This window comes from Neomonachus schauinslandi, chromosome 5, assembly GCF_002201575.2.
Source record: "Neomonachus schauinslandi chromosome 5, ASM220157v2, whole genome shotgun sequence".
Lineage (NCBI taxonomy): Eukaryota > Metazoa > Chordata > Mammalia > Carnivora > Phocidae > Neomonachus > Neomonachus schauinslandi.
Genome location: NC_058407.1, coordinates 118,881,291 through 118,895,808, shown reverse-complemented (window position 1 = coordinate 118,895,808; position 14,518 = coordinate 118,881,291). Strand labels below are relative to the sequence as shown.

At 36.6% G+C, this 14,518-nt stretch overlaps 1 protein-coding gene across 3 annotated transcripts in view; it reads left to right on the top strand.

The window, feature by feature from the left end:
• Positions 1–14,518, top strand: part of PLXDC2 (plexin domain containing 2) — a 469,806-nt gene that overhangs the window by 326,102 nt on the left and 129,186 nt on the right. For all 3 annotated transcript variants that reach the window (XM_021696777.2, XM_044915539.1, XM_021696778.2), the window contains one exon: positions 11,427–11,526. In XM_021696777.2, coding sequence (XP_021552452.1) covers positions 11,427–11,526 — 100 coding nt within the window. The remainder of the gene's footprint in view (positions 1–11,426; positions 11,527–14,518) is intronic.

Here is a 14,518-nt window from a genome sequence, read left to right as displayed (position 1 = left end):
CTATTTCCTTAATATATTAATAACAGCTCCTTTAAAGTTTATGGCTGATAACTAATATCTAATTTCCCTGTGGGTCTGTTTCTATCATGTGTTTTTTTTTTTTTTTTTTCCTTTAGATTTTTATTTTTTGGTCCTTTTTCCTTGCATGCCAGATAATTTTTGATCGAATGTTGGGCTTTGTTTACAAACTGCTAAAAAATACTTTGAGGTTGTGGATGATGTTTTCTTCCTCCAGTGAGGGTTTACTTTTTCTGTTTGGCAGGTAGGATGGAAGAGATTACTTTAATACTGTCAGGGCTAAGCTCATTCAAAGTTGAGCATCAGTTCTTATAAAGACTGGTATATTTCTGGTTAGCACTTGCTCTTAGAAAGTAGTCCTTCAGGAATCTCCACCCAGGCCTGGGTTTTACTACAGGACTTTTTGCCTTAATGGCCCTGAACCCCTATGTTTTCCTTAGCTCTGTGAGACTGTCTGAAGTTCTGTTCAGTTTCTCAGTCTCTAAATCTTGCTTGTAAATTGCCAAATGCCTTGATAGGAAAGTGGTATTGCATTCACTTCTGTGATTTCCTTTCTCTGGAATCTTGGCTTTTCAAGTCTTTGCTCTTTGATAGCCACCTGATGCCTTCAACAGGTGCTTTCCATATGTTATTTATCTTTCCTGCTTGATCTCAGTAGGAGAAATGGTTTTACAAGTTTGTCTGCCATAGCCAGAAGTCCCATTCACTTTTAATAACCATCTCCTAATTTGATACAATCTAGCATTTATTGAGCTCTCCATATATGCCAGGCAGTGACCTAAGTGCTTAAAATTTATCTCATATAATTCTCACCAAAAAAAGAGGTAGTTGCTTTTATCATTTATGGAGAGGGAAACTGAAACACCCAGAGAGGTTCAGTAACTTTCTCAAAATTATTAAACAGAGATTCATCCAAGGGAATATAACTCCAAAGTCTGTAGACCTAATCACTGTACTGTACTGCCTCCCTCCAAACCTCCTTTTCAAGAAATAACTAAACTGTGGGCACCTGGATGGTACAGTCAGTTAAGCGTCTGACTGGGTTTCTGCTCAGAGATCAATTGTGATCTCTGGGTCCTGATCTCGGTCGTGAGATTGAGCCCCCTGTCAAGCCCTGTATCAAGCCCATGCTCAGCAAGAAGTCTGCTTAAATTTCTCTCTTCCTCTCCCTTTACCCCTCCCCCCTGCTCTCATGCACTCTCCCTCTCTAAAATAAATAAATAAATCTTAAAAAAAAAAACAAAAACAACCCAGGAATGACTGAACTGCTTCACTAACTTCAATATCTTGGACAGTCTTTCCTAGCTAGTCATTATTGTACTATAACCTCCTTGAGAACACAGGTAAGAATGGTTTCCCTTTCCATAGCATTTATCTTATTTATTTTATTAATCTTTAAAAAAATGAAAAGAGGTTGTACATAGTTAAAAAAAATTATAAAAAATAAAACATGCACCCTTTCTTAAACAAATGGAATTTGGAAAATCATATTCCCATTTCCTATTCTGTTAATAACCAGCTGTGACCTAGAGCCCATATTCTTTTTATTATTTTTAGTTACTATTGAATAATGATGCTTGTTTGCTTGATTACAGTAGATATAGACCTAAAATTTGGGACCATGGATAATGTAACAAGGTATCTACCTATTCATAGATTTCATTCCAAAAACATTAGGGGCTTGAAATCAGATCTCTTACAATCTTTTTTTTTTTTTTTAAAGATTTTTATTTATTTATTCATGAGAGACAGAGGCAGAGGGAGAAGCAGGCTCCCAAGGAGCAGAGAGCCCGATGTGGGACTCGATCCCAGGACCCTGGGATCATGACCTGAGCCGAAGGCAGACGCTTAGCCATCTGAGCCACCCAGGCGCCCAGATCTCTCACAATCTCGATGCTGTCTTTCCTAGTATACCATCATATTTCAGAAGTTGCATTTCCTCTGACTTGTGTTTCTCTTTTGTATTTTGAATTTATTGCATTACTTCTCCTCATGTATTTTGAATTTATTGTTACTTTAGATACAAACTAGGGGAGGATGTGATTCTCTTTGTTTCTCTTGCAGCTTTGGTTATTTTCTTTTAACCAGCTCATGGGAGGGACAGGGTAGTCATCAATTTCAGACAACACAATTTAAAAAAAAAAGTCATTTAGTCCTTCTATATGGCAGCAGGGGGAAATCATAGAGAATGTATACCCTACCTGCAAGTCAGCCTATTCTATCCATTTTCTTGATTGAATACCTCACTATCTCCTTCACCAAATTTTAGAGGAGGTCAGGATAGAGGAACTTCATTGTTTATTAAGTAAAAACACTTCCTAATCTATTTTACCATTTGAGTATTTAAACTTAATGTACCTTAGTGTAACATCCACTGTTTCTGTGGAAGAATGCATAGTTAATAAATCACCATTGCCAATTGGGTATAGGTTTAAATGGCACCCTTAATGCATTTTTAAAATTTCTTTTAAGACTATTTCTCTTATTTAAACTGTAATGCTTCTTAATTCATGGTAATCATCCTGAAAGTATCGAAAGATGAAACTTGCTGAGCTTGGAGAACTTATGGAAAAAAATAATTCAAGAGAATAAGAGAAACCCAGAAAGAACTGAGCAGTGAAACATTTGCCATTGATATGAAGTTTTTTGCCTTTATGACTATTGCTCTGTGTGTGAGAATGTCGGACATGTGTTTATATAATATATATGCATCCAAAAAACCTTATAATTGTACCAGTAGAATTACATAGAATTACACATGTATACATATACAAATGAAATATATACCTATATATTTATATTCAAATGACATTTATTTAATAAATTTATGATGCAAGGTTGAGAAAACCCAGATAACATAAAATGCTGATTATAAACTCTCAAGAAATCATTCTAAAGAATACGTATACACAGATGATTTTACATTATTATGTTTGCCATATTTTAAATACATGAAATATAAAATTGTATCTACATGCCTTTACTTAAGATCTAATTTATTTGCATTGGTGGGTGTATTTTAATTTTTTTTAGTTATATCACATATAAAAGCTCCTGATGCTTTAATTTCTTTTTGCTTTCCACAGTGTAAGAAAATGACAAATTGAACCATTTTCCCTTTATAGTGCTCCAATAACAAATTTATTTATAAATAAATAAATAAATAATAAAGTCGCAAAGGTAGAAGGGTCTACCTAGAAGAAACAATTTTAGAAGCAGAACTTTGGGGCGCCTGGTGGCTCAGTTGGTTAAGCTTCCAACTCTTGATTTCAGCTCAGGTCATGATCTCAGGGTCATGGGATTGAGCCTCACATTAAACTCCATGCTTAGTGGAGAGTGCTTGAAGATCCTCTCTCTCCCTTTGCCCTTCCCCCTACTTATGTGCTCTCTCTCTCTCTTTGAAAAAAAGAAACAGAAACTTCTTCTAATGCTGGCCCTGCCCCTAGCTGTTATGTTTTCATGGTGAATGTATTTGATCTTTATGGTGCACTTTCTCCTTGAAGCCCTTCTTACCTTTCATCCCTGAGAGGTCATTGGGAGGTTGTTCTTGCCTATATCAAGCCACATCCTGTCTCCCTGCTCTCATGCTCCACGACTGACCATAGAGCTCTTTTGTCCCTCCTTGAGGTGAAAGGTCTGTGCATTCCTCATGTCTTTCCAAGCCCAAGGAGTTTCCCAATCCCCGCTCTTTTCCCCTTGTGTAGACAAGCTCCGTCGTCTATCTGTAGGCCCAGATAAAGTTCCCACCATAGTTTTACTGTCTTGAGCCCAGTTGCACAGCCTTCTTCAGACAGACATCTGCCTCATTGTCTTATTTTATATGAAGCTCCAACTCTAGTTGTTAATTCAGTCGGGGGCTATCTTTAAATCAGAGGTCACAGTGATTGTGTGTGTGTGTGTGTGTGCGCGCACATGAGTGTGTGTGTGTGTTTGCAAAATGGATATGTTGCCAGCATTTAGATATCAGAAGGTTTTAAATAAAAATACAGATTTGCATTGCCCCTTGAGAAATCAGAAGCCTTCGATCACTTGCTCTGCATGTCTACATAGCAACAGCTGGCTGGGAAGTGTACTCAGGGTATGTTTCCTCCAGTTTCTCCCACAGCTGTTTCTTCTTTCTTACCCCAGGCTAGCACTAGTTATGTCAAGATTCAGTTTGAAACTCCTCTTTTAATAGAGGGGCTGTCCTTACTTATCAGCTGTATGTTGTTGTCTGCTTCCAGATTCTCTATAGGCTATGATTATGGAGATGGGGTATAGAGGGACATTAAGAACATATCTTTGGCTTATGGCTCTCCTTTGCTTTCATACCATCAAGTGCTCAATACCTGGCATATGAAAGGAGTTTCGTAACTGTAAGCTAAACAGGGATTAAAAGAATTGTGCAAAATGTTAACAATATTCAGGAAAGCAAATGGATTTTTATATTGTCAAATTTAATTGAAAGCCTTTCTGTTCGAATGTAGTTTTCAGACAACTAAGCAGTAATACTGAGGACTTTATGTGTTGTTTTGATAGTAATAAAGAAAAGCATGACTCCTTATAATTGGATGCCCTACTAAGTAACACAGAAGCCAGATCTGACATTTAAAGATGATGAGGTAGGAAGTTAAAGGTTGAATGCAGGTGAGAATAGGTAAAATAGTAAGCTTTGGGTTTTCTTAAATGTATATATATTAACCTACTTGACACCATGTTGCTGATTAGTGAGTGAACAAAAATGAGTTTAGAGTAATTCTTCTCCAGTGATAGGCATGTGATTCATACTTTGGAACACACACTACACAATCAAGCCCTTGCTGAGATGCTATGCCGCCTATTAGATAAATAGGTGGGTCCATAATGGAAACAAATGAATGTTTTGGCGAGGTTTGCAGTGCAGAAGAGAGAGGAAAATAAAGTCCCATTACTTCTGACTCAAGCAGCATGCTGTTACCTCCCCAACTGTTCTAGAGACAGATGTAAAACTTCACGTTTTATGGTCATGTTGGGCCCCTGTGTCCTGGAGAATGACACCACAGCACGGAAGAGAGAGCAGCTTTTGTCTCTGAACCTTTGCTCGAAGACTAGTGTGCTCTGCCTTACCTTGGCCCGTCCCTAATACTTTTTCCTGCCTTAATTTCGTCTGCTTATTGCAACTCCTTTCTGTGTCTATACTTCATTTGCTTCACTATATCACTTATAGAAAAATTTATGCTTACTTAAATAATAAACTTCTCTGTGTCCTGTAAAATGGAACAAAAATTAAAACACCTAAAAAAAGAATTTATAAATGCTTGTGTAAGCTGAAATGGAAGCTATTTTAGCTGGTGTTAATAATGTTCCTTTTCTATAACTATCTGTGGAATGAATGTAATTGTAAAACTCATTCTCAGAAATTTATGATTCAATACAAATCATACAGAGGCCAAGTGAAAATTTAGCTTTGCTTCAATCATAAAAAGGCAAATATTATAGGCACTTGAAAATAATGAAGCTACATTTTTTTTTCTTAAAAAAAAAAAAAGCCTCTATAGTTTAGAGTTGATACTATTTCAGAATGGCTTCCTAAAAACCCCAGGAACTAACTTAGGAAATATTTTGAAAATGACTAGAAATTTGTAGAAGGGATAAAAAAAATATAGCTTCCCATAAAGCAAAATTTTTAGTGTTTTCATGCTTGGACATCCTCATTGGCCATAGCTTCTCTGACTTGAATACTTCATATCCTTGTCTTTTATAGAATAGATGACTATGACAATATGACAGACCCTTTCTTATGCTAATTTTGTGTGATATTGGCTATAATTCTAGATGGTTTATTTATACACAGATAGACACCCCCATACACAATAGCTTTGTTGCTATTGGTCAAAGTAATTCAAGTTAAATGTGACTTTTAACAATCCTCCTGATTCATCATAGTGGTCTCTAATTAAATACTCTCCTGGAATTCTGCAGACTGGTCTGACTTGCTCACAGAGAGCTGACACAGCCCAATTCCTTACCTGCAGTAAGTGAGAGGATGAACGATCTTTTCAGAGAGCAGCCCCATGCCTTTGATGTCTGGAAATAAAAAGATTACAGTCCAAGAAAGCAAGGTAAAAAGGATATATGGCAATCTCAGGTGGAAAGAGGCAGACTATTTCTGAAAGAAATCTATGAGAAAGCCTGGACTTGTTCATCTTTTCCTCATTAATCTTTTACAATATGAAGCATTTAATTCAGTTGCCAAAAGTAGTGTTTTCCAAACCTGATATGCAATTGTTTCATAAACGGCTTGGGTGCCTTCTTGGAAAATATAGGGAACTAAGAGCTTCTTGTACATTTTCATTTTAATATTTAATAAAATATATAATAAAAGACCCCAGTTTTAGAAAATCATGCTTGTATCCATGAACTCTATAAAATTTTAAAAGAAAAGCATTTGAGGCCAGTGGTACTGCCATAAAATCATCCTTTTCCAAACCTTCCACTTCTCATCTTGTCCATCTCTGGACATTTCGGTACTCTTTTCCAGTGCTGCCCACGTGGCCCTCCGCACGGACAGACAACTCCTTTCTCATGGCCTGCAGTGGGAAAGCCCCCTGCAGGTGTACAACACAGTGGACCCGATGAAGAGCTCAATGCCATTCTTCCTGCTACTGAGACCAAGGCCGTGGTGACGTCACTGGCTCTCCTCCTTCTCCCACCCTCCTCAGATCCATGGCATGGCTTCATAGCAGCGCCTTCACAATTCATCTGGAACCCATCTTTCCATCACTTCCACCTCCTACATGTATCACTCTAGTGTAGTCCAAGCCACCCATCTCTTTTCCAGACAACTGTGATACCTTCCTAATTAGCTTCTCCGTCTCCCCTTGCCCCCTACAGTCTTGATCACACAGCAGCCAGGCGATCTTTTTCAGATGTAAGAGAACATACTTCCTCTGTTCAAAACTCTCTAAATCTTCACTGTACAACATGAAATCAAATTCAGTCATTGCCATGGCTTGCGGGGAATGAATGCTCCCTATGATCTGCCCCCACCACCTCTCATCTCCTTTGACAATCTTATTTACTCCTCCTTATCCAGTGATAATCTTTTAATTCTGAAAGACACCAAAAACAATTAAGTCAAAGCCTTTGCCTGTACTGGTCCTTTTCTACTCAGAGTTTTTCTCAAATATCCACATGGCAAGCTCATAACTACAGAAAAGTCATTTCATCACAGAAACTTTCTGTGACTCCTTCTCTTAAGGAGGCCCCCAACCCCTTCTCTCTCTTTACCACACTTTAGTTTCCTCCTTAACACTTACCACTTCCCACCATGCTTTATTTTTTGCATTCACTTGTTTTTGTGTCAATCTCTGCCCTCTAGAATATAAGCTCAGTGAGAGCAGGGTCTTTGTTCCATTCTCTTCTATAATCCCTACAATAATACACAGAAAATATTTAGTTAATATCTAGCAAATGAGTGAATGAATTCTATCTTATCAAAGAGCATCTAGAGTGTATATGCCTTTTAGGGAAAATAATTTTTATATAGTAAATAATATTCTCAGAAATTTATTTTTTACTTTATATTTCCACATTATACTAAGATGCATAATAGAGATATTTGTGGTAGTAGTGGCTTGTCAGACATTCCTCAGAAGTCTCTGTCCTATGAATAAGTATAACTAGAAAACTGGCAGCAAGTTAAAATGTTTCTCTTAGAAGCAGATGATTTCTACCTACCTCAGTTCTCTTTACAAATAGATAGAGTATTTCACCCTTGTTAACAATGTACTTGTTGAAGCTTGGAAAAGTCAAAATCTTTTTATAGAGTGAAACTATCCAACTGAGGCTTGAAAGGGTCATTACAGGTCATCTACAGCTATCTTCCTAAAGGGCTGGCCAATTTATGATGGGATTGTTTTCAGTGACAGAAAACTGTCTACATTGTTGGGCTATTCATTTTGATTTTGGATGGATTTTCCTTAGGTTAAATGAGTCTGAATCTAGGTAACTTAGACACATTGGTCTTCATTTTCTGGAATCCAGAGGACAAAGCATAAACTGGGAAATAAAAGAGAGATAGAAGAGTGAAAGCAGGATGCAGAAAATGAAACTTTTCTACTGGAACATCCTCATCTTTCAAGTTTAATTGTACCTAGAAGTAAAGAAGATATTTATCTGATTCCCTGAAACCTAGGAGGAAGAATCCTTCTTCATTTTATGTAGAAATACCCAGAGAGTTTTTATTTGCTATTGGATCTCTAATAGAAAATGTATTGGTTAGTACTGCTGTGTAACAAATCACCCCAAAATGTAGTTCCTTAAAACAACTCCATTTTGTATTTCTCACAAGATACCTATGGATCAACTTGGCAGTTCTATTGATCTGGTTTGGACTCTGCTGATCTCAACAGGGCTCGTTCATGTGCCAGCTGTTAGCTGGTCGATTGGCTAAGGGCCAGCTGGTCAAAGATGACCTCTGCTGGAAAGGAAACGTTCCTCCATGTGCCTCTCTTATATCTTCAGCACACCAACAGCATGCATCATCATAGAACTGGCAGGAGTCCCAGAAAGGAGGTGGAATGTGCAAGTACATTTTCAATCCTCTCTTTTGCTTCATGTTTGCTGTGATCATCCTTTGCCATATTACTGAGCCAGAGTCCAAGTGGGAGGGGACCAAAAGTGACAAGGCAAAGGGTATGGATACAAGGAGGCCATTAGTACAATCAGTCCATCACAGGCAAAAAGCACAGGAGGAGAGGGTTTGACTTACAGACAAAATACAAAGGAAGGGAGTAAAAGGAAGGAAAGAGATGGAGAAAATGAAATCAAAATGAAAGATAGCTAGGTGAGGAAAGAGATAAGGAAGAAAGATTGAAGAGGTGGAATAGAAAATGTGTGAAGAAGGGAAAGTGATGGTACTAGATCTGCAGGAATCCAAACATGTGACCCAATAAACAAGCTCTTGTATAAAAATATAATATTCATGGTAGTATAATAGTAATTTCCAACTGATAGCAATACAGACTCAAGTTCTGCTTTGAGTATGGGAAAAGAAGAAATACAATCACCACAGAATTATCTGGTAAAATGTATCTCACCTTGCAGAGGAAAATTGCAGTCACAGATGTTGGAGAATGAAAGCAAGTGACGAATACAAGTTAGCAAAGCTTTCATACTTACTCCTGATCAGGCATGTATGAATAATGTTATTTAGCAATTGTGACTTTGTCTTATTAGGATATATAAAATATAACTGGAATTGGAAATATTATCTATGTTTTTTCTAATTTTTTTGTCTTTTCTTCTTTAATTATAAGTCTGTCTTTTTTTAAGATTTTTATTTATTTATTTGAGAGAGAGAGCACAAGCAGGGGGGAGGGGCAGAGGGAGAAAGGAAAGCAGAGTCCCTGCTGAGCAGAGAGCCTGAGGGGGGGCCGGATCCCAGGGTCATGACCCCAGGTCATGACCCCAGCCAGAGGCAGTCGCTTAACCAACTAAGCCACCCAAGCGCCCCTATATGTTTGTCTTAAATATAAATTACACTTATATTAACATTTCTTTCTCAACATTGTATATAAGACTGAGTAATCGTATAATGTCCACTAAGAAAAGGAATTACTTATATTGATATTGAGTATGGCTTAGTAATCACTAAATAAAGTATGTCAGAGTTTCATTTAGTAAATGAACCTTTAGGGACAGAAATGTTGACTTTGTTTTATTTTTTTCTGTTGTCCAAATATCAGAATACTTCTTTAAAAGAAAAAATATTTTTATTTATTTATTTTACAGAGAGAGAAAGCAGAGGGGAAGAGGGAGAGAGACAAGCAGACTACACGCTGAGTGTGAGCTGGTCTCAGGGCTCAATTTCACAATCCTGAGATCATGACCTGAGCGGAAATCAAGAGTTGGACACTTAACTGGCTGAGCCACCCAGGTGCCCCATCAGAATACTTCTTAATGCTGGTTAAGAACTGGCCATACTGATATAAAATTGGCAATACCGTAATATTGTTTAAGAACAGACTAATTTAGGGACGCCTGGGTGGCTCAGTTGGTTAAGCGTCTGCCTTTGGCTCAGGTCATGATCCTAGGGTCTTGGGATTGAGTCCCACATGGGGCTCCTTGCTCAGCAGGGAACCTGCTTCTCCCTCTGCCCCACTCCCCCCGCTTGTGTGCGCGCTCTCTCTCTCTTTCTCTCTCTGACAAATAAATAAATAAAACCTTAAAAAAAAAGAACAGACTAATTTAGTACATAAAGAGAAAATGTCATCTTGCTTTTACTTGTTTTGAGATAATTCCATAAATTTCAGATACATTAAAATTTCCTCTTTATTGGTTAATTTCAACAAACTAGCCTTTTCACAATTTCATGATGTCATGGACAAAAGTAAGTAGTTCAGCCCTTATTATAACTTCTACCCAAGTTATTCTCCTTGCTTCTCATTTCTGTGCTATTTATTATGGTTTATACAACAAGGTCTGATCTAATATGGTCTTAAATGAATTATCCACTGATGGCCCACGGTCTGCTCATTCCACCTTAAGATTTGTTGGTACATTTATCCTTCCCTTGTTGTTTCTTGGCCCTTTATTTATTGCAGATGGTTTCATGCCCATTTTTATGTCTATAAATCTGGTAGTAAAGATAGTAATCATATCTCCAATGATTCTTTTCTAAATCTAGAAAAATTGGCTCTAAGAGTTTGTCTCATTTATAACTATTTCATATATTCTCAATGTGTTTTAATTTTTTTAAACTGTAAATGTTAAAAATGTTTGTCATATTCAGATTTGGGTTCCACTGAGGTTTAAATTTAGGAAATGTTACCTTGAGATGACCCATAATAATTCATAAGTTTTCCATATAGGTTTCAATCAGAATAGTGAAGTTCAGCATCCATTAACACTTGCCAAGTTTCACTATCTATTAATCAGCAATGATATTGTTAAATATATATTTAGCAGTGCACTTACTTGTCCTTCTCTGGGTTTTATATGTATAAGGCCACTTGTAAACAAGGATTTTTTTTAAAAAGCCATGAAAAGTAATATAAAGTATTTTAGGAAAACAAACAATACAAAAGAGTCTCTATTCCTGAAATGACAGCCAGCACTAAATGTATTCATGGTGCACCTATCCATGTGATGAGTTTTCAGCATTCAGCATCAGTTAGATTCTCTGAGAATCTATTTACTTTCATCCTCAAGCAGCTGTCTATAGGACCAGGAACTCTCTTGTCACTTTAACCCATCAAAAGCACTAAACAGATGTTATGTGTTGGTACTGTATGCCTTTCTTCTGTAATATTTCCCGCTGGCTCTCTCCCTGGTCCTTCATCTTCATCACCTGATTTTATCCAATAAATAGGATGATCATGCTCCCCGCCCCCACCCCTAAATGAAATTCAAATCTAACACATAGCAATCTGCTTTTTCTTTTCCAGATTCCTGTCTTAGTCACACAGATAAGTTCGACCAATCACCCAGTGAAAGTGGGGCTGTCTGATGCCTTTGTCGTTGTCCACAGGATCCAGCAAATTCCCAGTATGTAGAAGGGTAATTGCAAAATCTGAGCCTGCTGTGGGATAAATTTAAAGGAGATTGATTTCAGTCAGATGTGATAGTTTGAGCAACAGAATCACTTAACCAATTGCTGCTTGTAAATTATATTATTTGGTTATATTATTTGGTTTATAACTCTTATTGGCATTTGCTATCTCTCTGGTACTCTTCAACTAATAATTTAGGTAAAGTGAAATTAAACAGCCAAGCCAACGGTATGTAATTTTGGTGTCTTTGGGATAGTTAGCTTGGTTGCACTGGTGTATTTCTTTCATTAATAAGAAGAACATAAAGGAATGACAGATTATTTGACTGATAGGTGTATGAGTTTTATTTGTTTGTTTGTTTGGCTTAAATTTATCAGCAAAAGAGCAGCTTTGTGCCATTTTTATGTCTATCATGTTTGTGTAAGAGTCTGAAGAAAGATGAAAGAAAAAGTATAAATTGAAGTAAATAAAAACTTTGGTGGAGCTATACTAACAGAGAAGATACATATTTTGTTTGTTTAAATCATTTTCACTTATCTCGTCTAGTTTGCATTTGTAGAATAAAAGCATATGTGTTCCTGGGCAGCTGTTTGTCATATTAGAAGTTCAGAATATTAGAAATTCATCATATTAGAAATTCAGAAAACCACTGTTGGTAGTGGTTCTGATCGTGTATATAGCCATCATTTGAAAATTTCTGTTTTTTAAACCTCTATTTCAAGAAGAATCCTGAGGGATGCTTGAGTGTGTTAGTACTGAAGATGATTGTGTCCTAGACATGCTTATTTAAAGTGACAGAGATGATAATAAAATACATCTCAAGCTTAGATTATTTCTTTCCCTTTTTTGTTCAAAGTCCTTCTTATAATTCACTATAGGGGTAGACCTAATTTATCACATGCATATGCTATTTGGTCTTCCCTTGAACTAATTCTGTTTAAGTATGCCACCTCTCAAATACAGAAGGTAAATGGAGTGGAAATTATTTAGACTTCAAATTCTTAGACTTTTTGGATTGGCTGGAAACGTAGTAGGGGTTATCTTACAACTATGATTTAGAATGATGTTTATCTGTGGCAATAATGCTTAGTGAAGAATGTGAATCTTCCATGGCAGTTTCTCCTTATTAGCTGAGAATTACTGGGAAGTAACATTCGAGGGAACTGTTAAATCAAGGCAGATTTTCCAGAAACAAAATTATACTGTGAACAAAGCAAGGATATATTAGCATGTGTAGGCACATAGACATCCTCTTAAATAAGAGGCCATGTCCTGGGAGAGCCAGTTGATTCCCCTTTGAGGACAAGGGTTTTTCACATTCCTTCTTTCAGGGATGTTAAATCAAGCATGACTTGAGTCAATTATTACACAAGTAAAACACTAGTTTTAGTTTATTTGTGGGTGCCTTTCTTTAGAGAAAGAATATTATTTGCAGCTTCCTCAAAAGACATCTTGGTTTACATTGATGTTCTGGTATACTATTGTTTAGACAAAAAGACCCACCCAAGTACAAAAGAAAAAAATTTTCCAAATATATGATATGCAAGTATTGTCTCAGAACCGAAGCACGGTAGAATTGTGCTTAGACCGTAGAACCCAAATTGCAATTTTGCATCCCTTGTTATAAGGTAATAAAATAACTGTTTTGTTTTGAGGAAAAACATCTTTCCCAAATATAAATTTTATTGAGTAAATTGGCAAAATTCGCATGCATTTTGGGAACAGATTATGTCTGATGTTGAGACTCAGCATTCATCTAAAAAAATTGCACAAGTTTAGGGAAAAGCTTCCCTCAGGCAAGCCGCCTGATGGAATGCCATTCACATTTCCTGTTGACCTCACTGTTGCCCATCCTGAGAAAATTAGCCAAGAAAGAATGGAAGTTCTGAGTTTCGAATCCACTCATCCCTGCCTTTAAGATGGGACCGTATTTCAGCAAGAAAACTGGAATTGATGTGTTCTATTTAAAAATCTTCTTGGGAACAAAAATTTAAATCTCTTTCAAAATCTGTTCCCACATTTATAAGGTGTAACAGTGTCTGTTACATGAGCTTCTCTATAGAAGGAGAGATATGGTTGCATTGTATTCTCAGCCTAAAAAAAAAAAAAAAGTGTACTTATTTATGGCAGAGATTAGGCTAACCCAAGTTTAGCATAATATGTTATACAACTATTACTTTTTCCTGAGACTATAAGATGATTCCTAGAGACCTGTATGTTACCTATTTGTGCAATCAGAATTTAGATAAATATTTAAATTCTTTTCAAAATTCTGCTCTCTTATTTAACAACCCTCATTTTTAGGAGTCATCCTCACAGGGAATTTAAATCATTCATTTTTGTTCCCCCTTTTCCTCATCCTGAGTGAATTTAGGGAAAACCTGATCATTATCCTCAGTAATGAGAGGTTTCGTTTCTTCTCTGTTGCAAGGTACATTACATAGGACCCTGTTCTCATAAGATCAATTTTCTGTTCTTTTCATCATTTTAGTTACACAGGTTATAGAGCCTAGATCCTTGGCTTAATCTACCCATGGCAACATGGTAATGCAAGCTATAACCTTGAGAATAATTTTTCCCAGTGAGACCACAGTTGCTATACCATTCTTATCAGTTGGTGAAGGTTTGGTAAAGCATTTGAAAAGCAGGTAGGTAGGTTTAATTTATTTATTATGAAGATTTCTCCCCACCCTTTCATTATAATATCAACAACAAAAAACCTTGTTTTTCAGTTTTTTAAAGGCTTCCAAATAGTAAATGATGTCAATGCAACTTTCAAGCATGGTTTATTACCATAGTCTTTACCTTTCAAAAAAGATCAGGTGATCTGATAGTTTAAAATATCAAAGGGAATTCAGGCATTGTTAGTAAATTTGTAAACAGTTGCAAGGTTACAAAGGAAATTCCTTTGCTCCTTCCAAAAAGAAAAAGAAAAAAGAAAGAAAAAAACCCATGGTGAAATTAACCCTTATATCTAAAAAATAAAA